This window comes from Halichoeres trimaculatus, unplaced genomic scaffold, assembly GCF_033239565.1.
Source record: "Halichoeres trimaculatus isolate MK-OKI-2021-1 unplaced genomic scaffold, fHalTri1.1 fHalTri1_scaffold_18, whole genome shotgun sequence".
NCBI lineage: Eukaryota > Metazoa > Chordata > Actinopteri > Labriformes > Labridae > Halichoeres > Halichoeres trimaculatus.
Window position 1 is genome coordinate 15985279 of NW_027437196.1, and position 20098 is coordinate 16005376.

Consider the following 20098-nt stretch of genomic DNA (forward strand, 5'->3'; position numbering starts at 1 on the left):
CTCGTTGGTGCTCCTGTCTCTTTTGTTGTGCAGTCAGGGATGTAGACTAATTATAAGATGAATCTTATTAAGCTGGGTTATTGAAGAAGTCGTGTTCCTTCAAAATGCTTAAACATTGTATCAAAATATTGCTTCAAGCTCATTACTTGAGGTTGTCATGACATTGGACTGACTGTAAACACACCCAGTCTAATCTGTGCTGCTTCGAGATCCTTTAATGTAAATGCAATTATTTAGCTTCTTTTACTTTTATCAAATTTCAATCCTTTTTTCTTTCCCATTTACTTTCTTCCCTTTACTTCCATCAGTTTATTAATTCTTTGTCATTTTAGTTTTTAATTCCATGATTTAAATGGATCTGTGGTATTACTTCTTTTTGAGTTTTCTTTTGTGTGTCAGCAGCTTTTGGGACTTTTTTCTAACTTTGAAACTCACCGCCAGCCTTTCATTTTCCCACAAAGGCAGTTAGTGCTAATAAACATGTTTCTCTCTAACTGAAGTGTCAAATTAGAAACTGTCTTATGCATTACTGCAAACGACAAGTGCCCACCAAAAAATGAAGCACAGACCAACACTTAAAATGTCAGCGTTTTGTGCTCACCTGAGAACATATCAAATATCTAAGTCTCCACTTTGGTGTGATATCAGAGCAGGGGCTAGCACAAGTTTACTATTACTCTGACATTTGTTTTTTTGTCCAAAAGCACTGCATCCAAAGGTCACAGGCTCATAATGACTGTTTACTGCTGTGAAAATACATATAGTGGAAATGTCATGACATTATTACAGCAGTATTTTATCAGACACTGTCATATTTACCCATTGAACATCCATTAAGGTGAAACACTGGTCGGGTGAAGCAACAACAGAGGAATCATGCTCTGACAGATTTACTATCAGCCATGATGGATGAACAGAGAAGGAGCAGAATACTCTATTAGTTTAATAAGTGCTCTGAGGTTATAGATTAAAATGGCTGTTAATTTATCTGACTCTCAGGCATGCTGCCACTGATACAGACAGTAGTGATGAGAGTGATGAGTGGTGTGAAAGTATTTTTCTAAAATAACTCTTGGTTTTTTAATAAAAGAGCTTGTATTTTTTGTGATATGGAAGGGCACATATTGATCCTTAATGCGAGAAATACTTAGTCATATGTTTTTATAATTTAGAGAGCATACTGTTGATACTCTTTAGTATAACTACAGAGTTAAATTACATAGCTATATTTACTTTCTAATATTCCAAATTCATTAAGGAAAAGGTTTTTCTACCTTTGTTAGTGAATCTATACAATTTGTTATAAGTTCAGGAGGGATGGGTACCTTTCACATTTGAAATGATGCGGTACCAATCCCTGGTAATTGGTATCGGTACTCAATGGTACCAATTTTCTGTACTTTGTGCGTTTATGAGCAAAAAAATATCAAATTGTTTAATAATAGCATGTAAATTCTTTTCAATTTGACATATTTATTCTTCATTGTATAACCTTGTAATGCTGTGTTCATGTCCTGCGTGAAATCACCTACTCATTCACTCCCTCACAGTCACAAGGATGCATTTAGGTACCTAAACATGGTACCTTTTGATTTTATGTGAATCGGTACCCGGTGCTTTTGACAGAATTTGGTCGGTACCTGTAAGAGTACCTAATTCGGTACCCATCCCTAGAGTTCAGTGTATTTTGTATTAAATCTTGTGATGTCTTTCAATCAAGGGTGTGTCCAAAGTAGAGACCAGGACCCATGTGCGCATCCAGGCATTATTGATGATAATGGACTGTTAGTTATAACTGTAAAAAACCTCTGTATGAGCCAGGTTAATTTCTCAACAGAGGATTACATTATATGCCAGTAGACCCTACTGTTACAGGTGCTGGCATGTTAGGTAGTTTTAAAGGTGGTGGGCGTCATTTATGACAAAATATGCAAAAAAAAACCCTGATATTTAGGAGTGGAATAAACACTTTGAAAAAGTATGACAATGTCAAGAAACACAGCAAATTAATGCGAACAACATTTCAAATTTTTAATGTTATTTATGCATGGTATGCAAGCCAAATTCAAATTTGTTGAATAGGGGTTTCCCAGGAAGTTCCCCAGACATATAACGATCTGAACCTGCCTCACTCTCATGGTGCAGTTAGTTAATTGGACGATTTCTGGCAGTTGTGTATGGGACTAACTCTATGGCCGTCCCATAACTGCATGCTGTGACTAACGGTCCTGTTTTTGTGATGACTTGATGTGCACATAGGCCCAGAAGTGGCACTGGCTTTCTTGAAATCTATTTAGCCATTGCAAAATCCCAAATCCTGCTTGGCCATTTGGGGTGGAAATGGTATTGAAATAATCTGTTAAGACTGTGATGCAACAAGCTGCATGTAGTTTTTTTTTTTTGCATTTTAATACAGCCTCAATTCCATAAGAGCTGGGACTCTTCAGAAATCAACCACCTGTCTTATAATCAGTGCACAGTTTAAAATCCAGCATCCCTGATGGTATAGGGATGCATAGCTGCTCATAGTGGCAACATGTGGTGCCATCCACACATTGCTGTTGCCATTGAAGACCTGACATCACATAGCAAGAAGTTGCCAAACATCGTTTTACACATATTTCATCAGCACGGCTCCAGAAAGTCTGGGTGCTAAACCGTCCTCCCTGCAGTGCTAGTGCTACCTGTTGAAAACATTTGGTGCACCATGACACAGAAAACATCACAAAAAGAAGCCTGAATCATTGAGCAATTGGAATCCTGGGTCAGACAGGAATGTGAAAACAATTCACTTTTAAAACTGGGGTAACTGATCTCCTGGGTTACCGAACATTTACAGAGTGTTGTTAAAAAGAGGAGGTGATGCAACACAGTGATAAGCATACCCCTGCTCCAACTGCTCTGGAACAAGTTGCTGGCATCAAATGGAAAAAGGAGCGTATACTTTCAGAAAACAATAACACTTTTCAGTTTCAACATTGGTGTTGTCTTTCTCCTATTTTGATACTTAAAACATCACTTCACTCATACACTCATACACTTTTAGGAAGGGAAGGGAAGTAGTCCACCACAAATTGCAAGCAAACTCCTGTACACTGTCAAAATGTATCTGCATGTATTTACAACTAGAAGATTCAAATGATTCCATTTTCTAGTGTACGTTTTCAAAATGTAAAAAAAAAAGTGTTTACCCACGAACGCAGCATCTGCACTGTGCTTAAAGTGCTGTAAATGTATGAGTAATGTAGATGTAACTGGTAGAGATGGAGAGGGTAAATTTCTGTTCATTTTCAAGTGTGTGTGGGTGTGTGCACAATTTTCATGCCACCTTTATCTGGCCACCCTAAATTATACATAATGTGTACACACCCCTCTTCACAGTCAAAATGAATGGTATACAAAAGGATACAATGTGAGTCATAAAGTTGAGGATTGACCTGAAAGAGGAGCAGTCACAGCCACTTGTGCTAATAATGGTGTCATGAATAGATTTTGCTCTTCTCTTTTTATTTCAACAATCGGTGCCTTTAAAAGCTTCCTAGCAGGGTAATCAGAATAATTAGATACTTTACTTTTTCATGTCTTTTATTTCTGTGGTGATATAAAAGAAAAAGTTCAACAGTTAATTACCAATGCATTGCCACAATAAGGGATTGAAGCAAGTTAGCCTTAGCATACGGCTGAAAAAACATAAAAGCCCACCTGACCTTTTATAAACATACAAAAAGAGTATTGACCGTTGTTTTTTGAACACTCACAAAAGAACGGAATTCCATTACACTGTACTGTCTGGTAGCATCATTGGAAACCTTAATGTGGCAGCAAAATTATTGTTTTTGTTTTTTTTCTTGTTTGAGAAGGTTGGACTGCTGCTGCAAGGGTTGTGGCCACATCAAATGCACAATTTCACTGCTTAACTTAACCAGTGCCTACCAAAAAAATAGGATATTTTTCGTAGTTGAAATTAAGCTGAAGAGGTGCTGTTGTGATTTATTTGGATGTGTACTTTTTTAACATTTGGCTCAGATTGGCCATTTCCTCCAGCTTTTGGTCTTTAAACTTTGCTGATGAGGTACAAGTAAATAATGCTCTTTATGAGCTTACTGTGAGACTGATCACAGCAAGGAGGTTCAGGATGGCAGTTGTCACATGAATTGGTCATTAATTGTTAAGCTTGAGACAACAGAGCTGCTTGTGATGCCATTGTTTCTTATTTTATGTAGGAAGTCTTTGGCCAATTAGCACAAGAAATTATTGTCACAACTCTTTGATTCTGCTCACACACACACACAATGACAGCTGCTAGGATGTGTCATTTGTCAGCCATCCTAAGTGACTCATCAATGGAAATCCTGTCTGCTACCACATCTCAAGTCCTGCTTTTATTTAAGCTAGCGGCAGTATTTCCTGTCATGGTGAGTTAATAGAAAGGCCCTCAATAGCCACAGTAGTGTCTCAGTAGCATCACACACAGCACCCAACTGGCTCTCCCAGCAGTATCTCAAAGCTGTGAACTGTCTCTTTAAGAAAACGTCTCTATCAGAGGCTTTCAAAGTCACTCCAGTGTCCTCCCTGCACAGCTGCTCGGTGCACCATAGAGATGACTTTCACTTCCCTTCTTCAAAATGCAACAGGCACACTGCGGTCTGTCTATTTATCAGCCCCACTCTTGTTTTTCTGAATGACCCACTTGACCCAAAAAGGCAGAATCCGGTCCAAAGAGCAAGCCCCATCAATAAAGCTTTCATCTTTGGTGGATAGAGCTAGGACAGTGGAGCTCTGTTGTGTTGTGGTTCAGGTGGAGAAGAGGTGGCTGGATCAACAGAATCTTTAATCCAAATTGAGAGGTTGCAGGAAATCATCTGACGAAGTTGCCAGTTCCCTTAACACATGCAGTGAATGGACTAATCCTGTGTGGAAGAGCTGTCTGCATGTGAAAATGTGCAAGGAGAGGTCTGCAACCAGAGGAAATAAAAAAGAGAAACCTTCATTTATATAAAGCTTTTTACAAAAAAGCTTATTTTAATTATCATTTGCGCCTTCCAGAAACCTGAGATTTGCCCAACCTTTTTTTAACTTTTATCATGCATGTCCCCAGAATTCAGATGTACTTGGATGGAAGCAGGAACCATGAGCTAATCCTCGTATACTGTGTTTACTTTTGCACCATAAAATATAATTACATCCTGGATTTTAAAATGCATTTCCCCCTCTCTCTCCTTTTTGGTATTCAAGGCTGAATCACTGAGCTAAGGCTTGTATATTTTTCTAACTAGAAGCCAGTGCAGTGTGTCAGGGCTAAGCCAGGGTCATGCTGTAAAGTATTTTTAAAAAGCGGGGAGCCGGATTTGGCCTCATATTCAAAGAAGGAGAGACTGAATCTCTCGTGAAGCCTCTTTTTCAGCCTGAGAAAGAGGCTTCTTAAAGATGTGGTATAATAATGTTATAACCAGACAGGCAGCTGTTAGAGAAACCAAAGGAAACACTGCATCCAAGGGTAACTTTATTTAAGAAGCCTCATTTAGGCTCACTTTCTCAGCAGATGGCTTTTTAACATTCAACTTAAAGCAGCTGCTCTATTTGCACATTATATGCAGCTAATGATTCTAAATGTGTTCTCTGATTATGTTTTTTTTGCTCCTGAATGTCATATATAGCTTTGTGTGTGTGTTTGGTGGTGGATGTAAACCAACAGAACATAATGAGATGGGCTTGGGCTTTTTTTTCTCTCTTTTATTATTTGCATATTGGCAGAAGCAAACAAAACATTACCAGACGTCTGTGGTTTGCATTTTAATGTTGCCCTCTGATACCCTTTCTCATATTTCTATGCAGGTTTTTACATAGAGCTGTTATTGAGAAACAGGAACAAAAATGCATCTTTTAGACTCATAAATCACAAAATTGCTCCTGTTACAAATAATAAAAACATTTTCTCTTACTAGTGTCAATGCAGCATCCTGTTTTTTCCCATTATAAACCCTCAGTTTTGTCCCACTCCCTCTCTACCACAGCTGACAAATCTGACGGAGATCCATGATCAAATCAGTGGTATGGCAAGGTGTCCCTACAACCCCCTCCACAACTCCACCGCCCTCATCACCTCCAGCGGGGAGCTGTATGCTGCAACAGCCATGGACTTCTCCGGGAGAGACCCAGCCATCTACCGCAGCCTGGGGGGTCTGCCACCACTGCGCACTGCACAGTACAACTCCAAGTGGCTGAACGGTAGGAGGCTGGAGTTTTAAATTAGGAATAGAGATGCTATGACTCAGACATATGAGTCCATGAGAGGGATGCGACGAAACCTCATGAGATACTTGAAAACTGCTTGTTTGACGTCATTGTATCACTTCTGTTTACCAGTTACCAGGGGGCACTTCCTCTCCCCTCTCACTGTAGAAAAAATGAAGCTAAAATTCGCATATTGTGCTGGTGGAGCCAGGAAATGGCACAGATTAAGTCTAAGTGATGTCACGCCTTGTCCACCAATAAAAAACACACATTTAGTTTGTTGATGATCTAGCAAAGATCCCTAAGGTTGTTAAGACTATGGCTGAACAAATTTGCATGTTGGTTTGAAGCAGACACTTAAGGTTAAGGAAAGTCCTGTGACTGTTCCTCTACTCTCTTTGTACAGTAAAAATACTGGCGGGAGTCATATTTGCTAAAATATTTTTCGATCATGATGCTACATCCCACCCTTTTAGCATCACCAAATTCAAGGCAAGTTCATACAGCACATTTTAGAAACAAGGCAATTCATAGTGCTTTACAGAATACATTAAAAAAAAAAAAAACAACAAAGGTCAACAGAACGCATTCAGAGAAAACATTTTAAAAAAAACTGAAACTTTTTTCTCTTTCAAAAAAAATATCCCTACAATGACATACTACTTTGACAGAGGTCATGTTTCAGTCAAATTTCTTTGACAAGTATTTTAATCTTCTCATCTGATCCATGGTCTATTGGCTATAGTGAAAGAGGTAGGCTTTCCATCTCCATCACACCTAGTCACCAAGGGGAGCTCTAACAGTTTTGGCTTCACTTAAGAGGTGCTGTTCTGCCATGTATTATTTAAAATGGTGTTTTGAGGCAGAATGAAGGTGCATGGAGATGGCGTCAGCAGGTTAAGATTTTGCCCATAGATAATACCTGGCTGGTTTGTGAACAAATTTCTGCATAGGGATGGGAATTGATAAAATTTTGTCTATACCAATACCCTTATCGATTCTGCTTATCGATCTGATTCTTTATCGATCCCCTTATCAATTCCTGTTGTGAATTTTCTTGGTACAAAAAGTAGCTTTACAGGTTTTCTGTATCAACAACATTTAATTGAGTTTATACTGTAAGTGAATAAAATGTAATTGGTCCCGGAGTCTGCATATTTCTGGGCATAATTATACACAAATAGGTAAAAATTGAACACAATGTGACGTTGATGTACTGTGCTGTAATATATTAATAATTCAAGTAGGCCATCTAGTGTCTCAAAGTGGTTATAGCAATGGTTTAAGTTGTTTGTAAGCTTTCTGTAGTTATGAAGTCAGCCATGAGCCTTTGATTGCCTGTTCGCTTTTGACATTTGAAATTCTCAGTATTTTTACATAGAGTTGATGTGATATGTTTCTGTGATGAAAGTTGAAATTCTATTCTGAAGCTGAAGTTACACTGATGTTTGCTAACTGCTAGTATATCAATGCAGTTTCCCATACACATTAGCCTCAAGCTTGCGCTATTTTGTTTTTTTGGTAAATAAGGTGATTTATATCTTTTTGAATGTACTGAATATGAATCTCCTGAGAGAGAGTAATGCACATTTCTTTATGAGCTGAAAATCCTGAATCACAGTTTTCTTGCGACACATCTAACTACTAAGCTAAGATAGCTGCAGCAGACTAGTCAATGTATGGCCCGGCGGCCCCGGCACAATGTAATGAATTGATAAGGGAATCGTTAGGCACAAAGGCTTATGACATCGATGGATTGAAACATTTTTTTGTCAATTCTCAACAGGAACCGGTTTTTGATTCCCATGCCTATTTCTGGACCAATACACCATCTTTCTTTTTTGATCCATATACAATTACGGTCTTTTTCCAACAAGTTATGTTCAATCTCTCTTTACTCCTTGCATGTACAGTAGTGTCTCTTTACCTGTTCTTCAGGTAACACAAAAACAGAGACAGAAATGATTGAAGACAATGAGAGAACACTGGCCCTTATTGCCACTTTAGAAGTACTACTACTAGTACTCTAGTCTAAAATTGTTTCTGTCAGATGTCTTTTTAGCTGTTTTTGTTTACTCTTGTGACTTTACAAACCAGTAGTAGTTAATACCTCCAAAATAAAAAGACCATTGTGGTATCAAAATAAGGTGAACAGTTTTATGAAGCAACCTTCTCTGTTAGGCTTCAACATAAACTGGATTAATCACAACCATAAATAATCATGCGCCCAGCTCAATGAATCATATTATATCAGGATGGGTTTATCAACACTATATAAATGCTTGATTTATTATATCATGTTTATGAAAAATTCAGACATATTTTAAGTTTTTAAACTCATTCTGGGGAAAATCTACTTTTTACTTTGTTTCCTGTAAAGCTGTTGAACATTAGCTGGACAGCTGGCTGGGATTAAGTGTGATGCTGAGGGAAACTTGAGCACAGCAGCTGCTTTTTGAACATAGAAGTATGTATCTGTCTGTCTTGTGCTTAAGAAGTTGTTTTCCACTTGAAGTCTTACCCACAGATCCTCCTCATAATTGTTCTGTCGTCTTTTATTGATGACATCAATTATTTTTAAAGTTACTAAGCAACTAGAGAATCTTTGTACTTACCTCACCTTTGCTTGAAAGGAGCCTACAATTGTAGTTCTTCACAAATCAATATCGCCCGTCCCTGAAAAGTCAGACCCACTTCAAGCACAAACCTCCTGAGCGCAGATTGGAGAGCTTCAGACAGCTTAAGGTGTCCAGCTTGAGCAGAGCAGTTGGTCAATCAGTCTCTTGTCAGCACGTGTCTTTAATCTGATTCACATTCCAGATAAATTGAAGAAATAAATTAGAAGCCATCACATACATCGTGTTCAACAACCTTCAGAGAAAAGGTTTGAGGATTAATTTTATGGCAAATTGATTTTTTTCCCCCTCAGTACTGCCCTCCTAAGGTGCACAGGAGTAGATGTTTGAAATGAGGAGGGGGGGTAACACTTTCATTTAAAAGTGAATTAAATCAATGTCAGTGAGAATAAACTGTGTGATTTAGATCCAATAATGTCATACATAAAGATAAAAACCTCAGCTGTGACAGAGTCATGCAGGTCGTGTGTTCCTGATAGGGTGAGAGCTATTACGGTACACCTGTTTTGGTCATTCCTCATCCTAACCTTTAGGTTCTCCAGAGTGAAAAATGGGTTTTCTTATTACAACACAAAGCCATTAATAACATAGCCTGTAGTTATTAATCCTGATCACCTGCTGTTGTGTGGGCCTCATGCTCACACACACTGCAAGTCAATCAGTCATAACACAAAACCCATTCGCTCTCCCACTCGCTCTTACTCCCACAGTGTTAAATATGTGCTTTCGATTTTTTTCCCTCTACTCCCCGCACTTCATCTTTCTTTTTGCTCTCTCCATTTAATTTTCCATTTGTTTTCTTTCCCTCCAACCTCAAGTGTCTTATTTTCTCTCTTTTCACAGAGCCAAACTTTGTCTCCTCTTACGATATTGGCAACTTCACCTATTTCTTCTTCCGGGAAAACGCAGTGGAGCACGACTGTGGCAGAACAGTGTTTTCCCGTGCGGGCCGGGTCTGTAAGAATGACATCGGCGGGCGCTTCCTCCTTGAAGACACGTGGACAACATTCATGAAGGCAAGGCTGAACTGCTCCCGACCAGGAGAAATCCCCTTTAACTACAACGAGCTGCAAGGAACATTTTACCTGCCTGAGCTGGAGTTACTCTACGGCATTTTCACCACTAATGTGTGAGTAAAAACACAATTTAAACCAGAAAAGCACTCAGAGCGCAGACCTCTACCAAGCATATTGTGATTGACACGCAACACTTTAGTCCTACTTTAATGTTATACTCCCTTTCAGCAGACTGTCTGCTACAATTTGGTGTTAGTTACAGGCGTGTACCATAATTTGTTACCTGACAGTGTTGAAAATGATGATGACCCAGTACATATTTCATATTCCAGATCTTAGTATCCAGAATACTGGCAGGATCTTATCGTACTTTTACATCTGTCAGACATGATCGTGACCTTGTCTTGTATTGTTTTGCAAAGCAATCTGTATCGTGGAGTTATATACACATATGGTGATACAGCCCTATCTCACAATGATAAAGAATCCTTCAAAAAAGTCCTGGATCCAGACAGTGATCCCGATCACCTCCAAAATCTCATAACTTCTTCCTTATCCTAATTTGAACATTTCCTGAAAATTTTATCAATATCTGGTGGTTACTTTTTGGGTTATGTTGTTCACAGAAAAACAAACAAACAGACAAACTCTCCTAAAAATATAACCTCCTTGGAGGGGGTAATAAGAGGGTTACACAAAATCCTGTATCCTGCCCTTTAGAATGAATGGTAGGTTTCAGCAGTATCTCAGTCATATGTACTCTGTCAGCTTTAAAACAGACATACATCAGCTTCTGTTGTCACACAGCATGATAAAATTACAATACACCTCTGGTTCTTCTAATATTGGTCAGATAAAGCAGGCTTTGTCTGTCTCTTTAATGGTGGTCAATTCTGCTATGAGATATATCAACTTAGTGGGGCTGGTGTGGTCTAGCACCCCTGTGAAGGGCTTTGAAGCAATACCTCTCATGACTTTGTGAGTCTCACCCTGCTTTATGTCAACAGACAAATCATTTATCTAGAATCTGTGCGTCCAAAAATGTGGTTTTGGCAGCATACCAGTAGCTACTTCATCTAACATCTACCCCCTGGCAGTAGTGCCAGACATCAAAATAACCAACCTTATTTCTTATATTGATGGTCTTGTTTGCTTTTGTAGCTCATACAGAGACATCACTCTTAATTTCATTTTTTCTTATCCAACTAAAAAACATCTCACAGGAGCTTTAACTGCTCAGATAATAAACCTGAGAAGTTTGTTTGTAATCTTAACCAATGTGTTTCAGTTTTAATTTACACACACTACTTAGCTAAGCAACCCAGATCAATTTAGCAATTACAGCTTGTTTTCCTTTTCTTCCACAAGTGATTTGTTTGTGATTTTTTCTGACACATATTCTCCTGATTTTGCATGTTTCCTTTGTTTTGTTGCAATTTGCATACAACTTATTCGAGGCTTTGTAAATCAGGTCGGTGGATTTAAATTTGTAAGTTTTCTAAAAGTTGTTTATTTTATGCCACAATCATCCTATTTCAAATGGCATATTTGATAGTTGGTATAAATTTTACAAAGGTTGAGATCAAGCTCACACTGATTTGATTCATACAAACACAGATCAACAGATTTTTCTTTCAGCCTTTGTTGATTTCCATGCACCCACAGGATAGCTTCATGTATAATTCACAGTGTTTTTGGCGTCACACTGTCATTTGTGTCAACAAACGCACTTTGACAGCATCTGATTAAACTTGGCATGTGACCTCTTTGTACTATGCACACTGAGTTTATAAAACTGAGTAAAATTCATGACAATAGTGTGTGGATGCCCATTTCATCTTAAATTGAATTCCCTTTTTTAAATCACCTCCAATAACACTCAGACAGCTACAAACAGGATCACATATTCCAGTGCCATCTCACTTTTAAATCCCATAAATGAAGCTTATCATCATGTATTAAAAGTGTACTCTGTACCATGCACTTCAGTGATATGAGAGATGGGATGCATTCATGGATGAAAACTATAATTTCCTCATTCCACAAACACTCTTTCTTCTTTCTGACTTGCCTTGTCTTGTACTCGTAGGGGCACGCACACAAACACATTCACATTATTAAAAGCTGAGTAATCTATTCTTTATGGTCAATGCCTTCACATTGCTGAAAACGAAGTCTTTTGAAGGGTATTGGAAACATTTCCCCCTGCAGGCACAGAGTTTAATGAACAGCCGCATTAGATTATAATTCACATCGCACAAGTCTCACAGTTTGAGTTGAGTGCTAATACTCTCATTCTTTACTTTCTCTCGAAGGGAGGAGACTGGTACTTGTTGAAACTGACAGCTTAAAAGTCAAAGCTGTATTTCAGTCCTAAGATCTGTACAGTTAATCAGACAAGCCGAACAGCTTAATTGTGTCCTATTGCTGGATTTATTATCCAATAATGACGATCACTCGCACCAGAGTCAGCGCCTGTCCCTCCACTGTTTGAATTGCAAAGTTGACTGAGGGCAATTCAGAGGTGCAATGAGATCAGTTTTACAAACACTAACAAAAAATGAACAAAGTTCTGTTTCAGTTCAAAGCTGTGTCTCAAACTTCTCTTTTTTTCTGCTCCTTCTCTCTCTTTCCCTTCCTCTCTCATCAATCATCCCCTTCATCCACTGATGCCCTCTTCTTTCTCTCTGCTCCTGACATTCAGGAACAGCATTGCTGCATCTGCAGTGTGTGCCTTCAATCTCAGCGCCATATCACAGGTTTTCAACGGGCCCTTCAAGTACCAGGAGAACTCGCGGTCAGCATGGCTGCCCTACCCCAACCCTAACCCAGACTTTCAGGTAACAAAACGACAGAAAATGCCACCAATTGTCATTTTATTTTGTGTGGGGGGGGGATTTCTGTGTGAATGCTATGGGTAGGGTAATGTTACACAAACAATAGATCCGCATAACCAACATCAGTGTGACACTAAGCTAAATGGTCTATCATCTCAAAAACTTAATAAGATACATGTTAACATTTGCTCACTTGGTTTGCTTACAAAGGTTTTTAGCTAAGCTACACTTAAAGGGGCTGTTTGAAAGTGATCTTTAAAAAGTATCCCTTCCAGATATATGCCTAATTGTAATCCACACTTTAAAATCAGATTATCAGCACCAATATTGCTGGTTACAGGTTATTTTAAATTGCTGATTCTTAGCTTCCAGGTCAGGCCAACCAGGACCAGATTGATTTACGGCACATCCAAATCTCTATGACAACACTATGCCAGCTGATGAAGTTTAGTAGTGAGAGGAGCTAAAACACAGATATCTGTGTTTTTCTCTTTTGAAAATTATTTCTGTGGTTAATTTTGTAGTGATGGTGGACACGGGAGCCTGAGTGTCAGACAGAGAAAGGACAGAAGAGCATCAGAAAGCTAATGGGAGAGAAGTACAGCCTAAGCTTAGGGCTAACACAAGGGCTAAACTGTTTGTGATAATGTCCACAGTCAGCAGTTATTCTGCAGTGGTCTGTTCAAACTTGAGAGTTGATCAATGAAATGAAGAGTGAGGTTACGTTAGCTCTGCTTGGTAGATGACTGGCAGGACATAGCTAACCAGGATTTACTGACGTTACACATTACGAACATGCCTTAGAGCACCGGACTGTCAGCTGCACTAAATATACACTGCAACTAAACTACATTCAGACTGACAGTGTTTCCCTGTTGTCATGTTAGCTACAGATACGTCGGAGCACCGGGCTGCCAATAGCCCTGCATGCTGCCTGCTCAGACAACTTTTGCTTGATGTCACATTTCAAACCATATTATCACGTAACTGTACTGATAACTACCTAACCTTGGCATGTTGTATCCAGTAAAAAGTTGCCTTGAACAAAGAAAATTTGTTTCAGTCTGATCTCAATGTAAACTAAAACTAATTTACGACAGTGTGCATGAGACTCCAGGCCACAAGGTGGCGAGGGAGTGCAATTAAAACAGATCCTCCTCATAGCATCTTTAAACCTACAAACACCAAACAGGAAAACTGCTTGCTTGAAAATTTGTTTGCTAATTGCCAACTTGCTCCAAACAGGAAAATTGTTAGCAGGATCTGTGTTGTTTTCTCAGGGTAGTTTAAAATGTTAGCATACTAACATGTTTTAAGTTTAAACAAGATTAAATAAAAAGTCAAAAGTAAAAGGTAAAAAAAAAAAAAATGGAGCTGACAATCATACCAGCCAACATTTGACTTTGACAAAGTGTGAGATACATCATACATAACACAATTCTCAATTCTATCTTATTATAGAATTCACTTATCAGCAAAGTTTTGAGCTCTGTGGAGCCAGTCTGACCATGTAATTCAGTAGTGTGCCTCTAGTGGCAGGATGCTGCAACAAATGGGGAGAGGGTAACTTTGATTTCAACCAGCGGCCCTCTCCATTCATGCCATTCTTCACTCTTATCTCTGCTTCAAGCTAGTTTCAGTTGTGCTAATAGATTTTATCATAAAGATGGAAATAAAGAAAAATCAGCACATCGCTAAGAAAAGGTTTTCTGTAGACCATCAATGATGTGCTTGTTTTAGAGAAAATAAGACGAGACCAACTGATGTGTCAATATTACCATCACAACAGTAACCATCTACATGACTAAAATAAGTCCTGTTAATGAAATCTGCGTGGAACTTTAAGTTTAGAGTCAATCTTCATGATAATTTGTTCATGCTTGAGGCAGTTTAGACCAAACACACTGACCAATCAGCCAAACAATATGTATGGCAGGATGCATGCCTTAGGAAATTTATGCTGTGTGTGTGTGTGTGTCCTGCCTCATAAATGTGTGTTCACTCTGATGAGGCTGCCTCAGAGTCCCTGTGAGCCCTTCGCTCTCATTAATTTCCTCTCTCTTTCAATCATCCCCCTCTCTTCTAATGAACACAGACATTACGAGCGCTGGTTATAAAATCCAGTGATTTTTACAATGGCACACTCGTTTCTTTGAGATGCTTCAAAGCCTCACACTGTAAAATACAGTCACTTTCTATTAAACTGTTCTTGTTTTGCACACCACACTTAAGGTTTTTTTTTTTTCCGAAGCTGAGGAGCAATCGGAGCCTCTAATCCCGATTTTAGGCGCTCCTCTTTACTGATGACACAGGGGGAATGTTTTATTAGCAGAAGTGGCTCTAACTTGTAGCCGGCTTAGGAGATAGCGAGCGAGCTAATCCAGGCAGCTCTCCTTATAGGATTGCACTCCCTCTGAGGTCTGACTGCCAGTGGGTTACACACACATCACTTGCACACATGCTACCCATCAGGGGCCCTTCCATCAAGTCTTCATCAAGCCGGCACATGCATGAGCATTTGTGATGTCTGCGATCAAGATGTGACACCCATAATGACATGTCCATGCAGAAAAAGTGCTTGCGGTGACAGAATGTTAAGAAACGCACACACACACACATGTTAGGGACATGGAAACATCTCAGAGCCATCATATATCTACATGTCTACATTTTTATTACCTTAGAAAGAAAACCAATTTTCTGTCTTGACAGTGCTGACCGCAGATATATCTTACTCTGTATACTTTAGGTACATCACAGAGGTTTCTATGTAACACAAAGTGTATAGAAGGTTCTATTCCTCAAGGATAAACCAGGAGCAGATCTCCTTTTCCATCCACAATAGCTGCTCCTCACTGCTGCACTGATGCACACTTTATCTAGGTTTCACTGACATCTTCATCAAGCATTTGTCAATGTTGGAGGATTAGATTTACGAGCTCAGGATTTATGGCCTGCCTGTTCTGTTTCAGGCCTTTGTGCACTCACACCTACACATGTACGCATGCACAAAAATACACATACGGGACAGCAGAGTCTGTGAAAGCCCCTGGACACATGCATACATATCTCCTGTAAACAAATACGCCCACTAAAATAGAGGGTTGTAGATTGCGGGCAAATCGGGATAATCATGGCTGTGAACTCATCAGTCAGCACACATTCTGGTCATTGATTGAAAGCTTAATTCTCTTTCTGTCCGCTTAGAAAATCCCCACCATTTATTCGAACCACAGGAATTGATCCTGCCGGGTTTATTCAGGCTATGAGTCATGTTCTTTGGGTGTTAGATGCTAATACTGTCTGTGTTGTATAGGTTTTCTGTCACACTGTAATTGCTTACTGTAAAAAGGCATCCATTGTTTGGCTTTTAGGTAGGAAAATATGTTAAGTCAGAGTCTGAGAAATGAAATGCTGATTGGAAGTTTTGTTTTCAAAGTGGTGTCACTTCCTCTGATTTGCTTTCAACATTATTTATGAGCATTTGGTGCCAAAACTGACAAAATATTATAATCAGATCTTACCGCCGGATGCTGTAATTTAAAGTAATGTGTGCCGTGCTTTAAACAAAAGCCCATTTGGCTGTTGTACACTCATTTTTCTCAGTGACACTTTTCCTGGCAGAGCACAGTTTGCCGGTGATGAGCGAGACAGCTGAGTGTTGGATGGGCCCTCAGCCAAATGATGCCTTCGTCCCTCACCTTGACTGTGGCGGGGAAATCGCCACATTCATCTATCTGTACATTCACACATGTCACAGAGCCGCACTGGTCAGAGGCTAACTTTGTCTCACTGTGGCAGAAACACAATCAAGCACTGACACACACACACACACACAGACATGTATGCAATGCAAGGACAAACCACGATAGGAAACCTTAGACATATGTTATTATGTAGCTCATACCACAGAAACACAAGCATCCACACAGTGTTGCATATCCCTGTCCTTCAAGGCTTTAATGTCTCATCCCCTGATGCGGCGAAGGCACTGATCCGTTGCTCATCTCAGGGAAGCCCACCATGATTCTCATCTTTCAGACCAGGGAAGGCCGGGGATTGATTTGTATAAAATGTTCGTGCTGTCACTGCCGTAACTAGTCAACAGGAACTGATCGCCACCCAAGGTCTGTGCAGTGCATCTAGGATACCGCATCCAAAACCAAAACAGTACCAGTCATTTGGGTCAGGGTAATTGTTGAGGAAAGGCTAATTTTGGGTTTCTCTGCTTTGTGTCTTGGAGAAGACCTATTCTTAGTGGAGGGTGCCTCAATCCACAACCCTGACCCCAGCCTGAGACCTCTTTCACTGAAAAGGACTCGCATGGTTAGCCTCACTCACCCAGCTTTGCTCTGCCTCGGCTGCATTGGCTTCATGCCTCGCTTTCTCCTCTTATGCATAGTTTAAAAAGGCACTATGCTAAAGAGCAGGAGTATTATCTTTGCCCTGTGTAAACCAAGTGCCTTCAAAATGTCAGCTTTCATGAGGTATAAAAGAGCACCCCATTTTCAGCTTTTAGGGTCGTCCAGTGAGTTTAAAAACTGTTGCCTTTGTCAATGAGGTTAGAACAATCTTAACTTTTTGTAAAGACAACAAATTTTGGAGAAAATGCTGTTTCCTCTGCAGCCAGGGGTTTTATAATCAGATGGGCTATTATTAACTCCTGAACAATTTGTCCTAAAAAGGCGATTTAGACAGAACTAAAACAAGCTGCTGACACATGTCTTATGTATTTTACTGTAACATTTTTACCTTTTGCCAGAACTTTAAATCAACTACCAAGTGTTGATATGAAAATGGTAAATACCAAATATTATTTGGGCACAACATCAATGACTGTTTATCTCAGTTGACAACCAAAGTGTTGTTTTGATTGGTAATGGTAAATAGACCAGTTTATAATATATATATATATATATATATATATATATATATATATATATATATATATAACTTTTCTAGTCTCTCTGACTACCCAAAGTGCTTTACACTGCTAGTCTCATCCATCCATTCACACCCATCACCTATACACCACTTCAGCATGTGACTGCAGGAGCCGGAATACAACCCCCAACCTTCCAATTGAGAGGCGATGACTCCACGATTGAGCTACAGCCGCCCTCAGAGTTCCTCCTACCACCTGACTGGCTCGTTAACACTTCCATCTCCATGCCAACAGATGGAACGTGTCAAACAGTTCATCAAAACCCAAGTCAGGATTATTTTCAGACGTGGTTCTTGTCTTTATTAATACCATGCTGATTAACCCCTATTTATATGCGCGACATAGGCACCTATGATTGGTGTCATATTAGCAGAGTGGAGGACAAACAAGAGAAAACATAACTGAGTCATTAAACTATTTCTGTCTCGTGCTTATCCACCTCAACAAAAAAAGGTCTTCTGTTGAATGTATGGACTTAAGCGGTACGTGTGTTTTAGTCTCATATGCCAATATGCCAGTGACCATCAATGCAGTGTAAAGGGTTCACATCTTACAATAAGAGGAGCAAGGAGGCAAAGTTTTTATATTAATAGAAATAAAATAGCAATATTTTTGAGGATTTTGTTTAAAGGGTTAAAAACACATCTGAGTCCAATAAAGTAGAATTTTCTGGTTATTTTTTGGTTAGTCAGGCTTAAGAGGGTTATCATACAATCAGTGGTGCAGACACAAATTTGATGCTGCTCGGTGTCCCAGTTTGGTCACCCAGTCAAAAAGTGTGGCTCCACTCCTGTGAGCAGCTTTAACACACTGCAATAAGATATACTGAAGTTAGTGTATATACTCACTGCTAGTCTTTAAGTATGCTATTAGTGCTGCAGTGAGTCATAAAACTCAGACTGCCTCTCAAAGCAGTTAATAATATTCTTTACACAATGCTGTTTCTTGGCTCGGAAGCAATAATTCAAACTGCCAAGTTTGTTTGTTATTCTTCGTCTATAATAAGAAATAAATGCAGTCCAAAGAATGCCATTAGAACTTCAGGCATTTTGTACATTTTGTAGCTTTAAACATATAAACTTTTGCAGCCACCAATATCACTTTTGACTCCTTATTATGTCTCTTTTAACTCCCATTTGGAGACAGTTCACTTTATTGGACTCTTTTTAATAAATGAACTCACACGTATGAAATATTTCACATTAAAACAAAGTGCTGTGGCAGTGACTCTGCTCCAGGAGGAAATAACCCTGGAGACTACTTGGGACACAGAATGAGTCAACAATCTTGGATAAAAACGAGTGAATACATGGTGATGAAATTTACTTTTTTATGTGAAATACTTTTATTGTTGCAGCTAGACTGTCTCCCTTACAGGTCTTAACATTTTAGGTGAAAGTAATTCTCAGCCCTTGGTTAGAATGATACTACAGCATTTAGATGATGTGCTCTTTTGCCAGCAATATTATAGCTCTGAGATGAAAACACTTTTAAGCGATCAGCTTATATTTTTGAGGTAGAAAGATGAATAATTAGAAACATTACTATTGAGCTACCAATAAAAGTCACCAGCAATATATATGCATATGAGGAAGAATCTAATAAAAGAGATAAGTGCTTGCTCAGTCAAACATTCATTCACTCAGCAGCGGTGTTTTGACTACAAAGGCTTCAGGTTGCAAGATAGCAAACCATCACAACGAGGCGGAAATCGACTTCACAGCTGTGTTCGTTTAATCATTCAATCCCTTTCTTTTCCCATCTCTGGTGGTGTTTCCGAACAAAAAAACGTAAGCGCATTAACATAGCTTTCTACACCAAAGAGCTTTGCTGTATTAAAGCAGTCAGTAAAACATTTCCTTTTCCGTGTGTTTTTCTCATCCACAGTGCGGCACCATCGATTCAGGCTCCTACGTGAACTTGACTCAGAGAAATCTGCAGGATGCTCAAAAGTTTCTGCTGATGCATGAGGTGGTCCAACCTGTGGTTCCAGTGCCGTATTTTATGGAGGACAACGTGCGCTTCACTCATGTGGCAGTGGATGTGGTGCAAGGGAAAGATATGCTGTTACACATCATTTACCTGGCCACTGGTACGTATATTCTGTACACAGTGTATTTTCCTGTGTTTGATTTTTATACATTTGTCTTTTATATATAAAGTGTATCTCTTTATCCTTATTAGTTTACTTTTAGGTGCTTGCAGACTGATTCTGTGGCCCAGATATTTTTTTTCCCCAGTGAATCTTGACATTAGGGCTGGGACAATATGCTATTCTCACAATTCGTTGCTATTAAGATTTTTAGGGTGCCGATTCAATTAAAATGCGATTCTTTGATATTTACAATATATTGCTATTTCCAATTTGCTTTTTAACACCACATCATGTAAAACAGTTAAATAATTGTAATAATGCCTGCAGACTGTACC

The 20098-nt window shown here is 39.2% G+C and overlaps 1 protein-coding gene across 3 annotated transcripts in view; it reads left to right on the forward strand.

Moving 5' to 3' along the window:
* Nucleotides 1–20098, forward strand: part of sema5a (sema domain, seven thrombospondin repeats (type 1 and type 1-like), transmembrane domain (TM) and short cytoplasmic domain, (semaphorin) 5A) — a 180541-nt gene that overhangs the window by 86312 nt on the left and 74131 nt on the right. For all 3 annotated transcript variants that reach the window (XR_012599841.1, XM_074693390.1, XM_074693391.1), the window contains 4 exons: nt 6015–6228; nt 9714–9999; nt 12591–12726; nt 19556–19760. Coding sequence is in view for 2 of the 3 variants with exons in the window: in XM_074693390.1 (XP_074549491.1) it covers nt 6015–6228; nt 9714–9999; nt 12591–12726; nt 19556–19760 (841 nt within the window). In the remaining variant the exon portion in view is untranslated. The remainder of the gene's footprint in view (nt 1–6014; nt 6229–9713; nt 10000–12590; nt 12727–19555; nt 19761–20098) is intronic.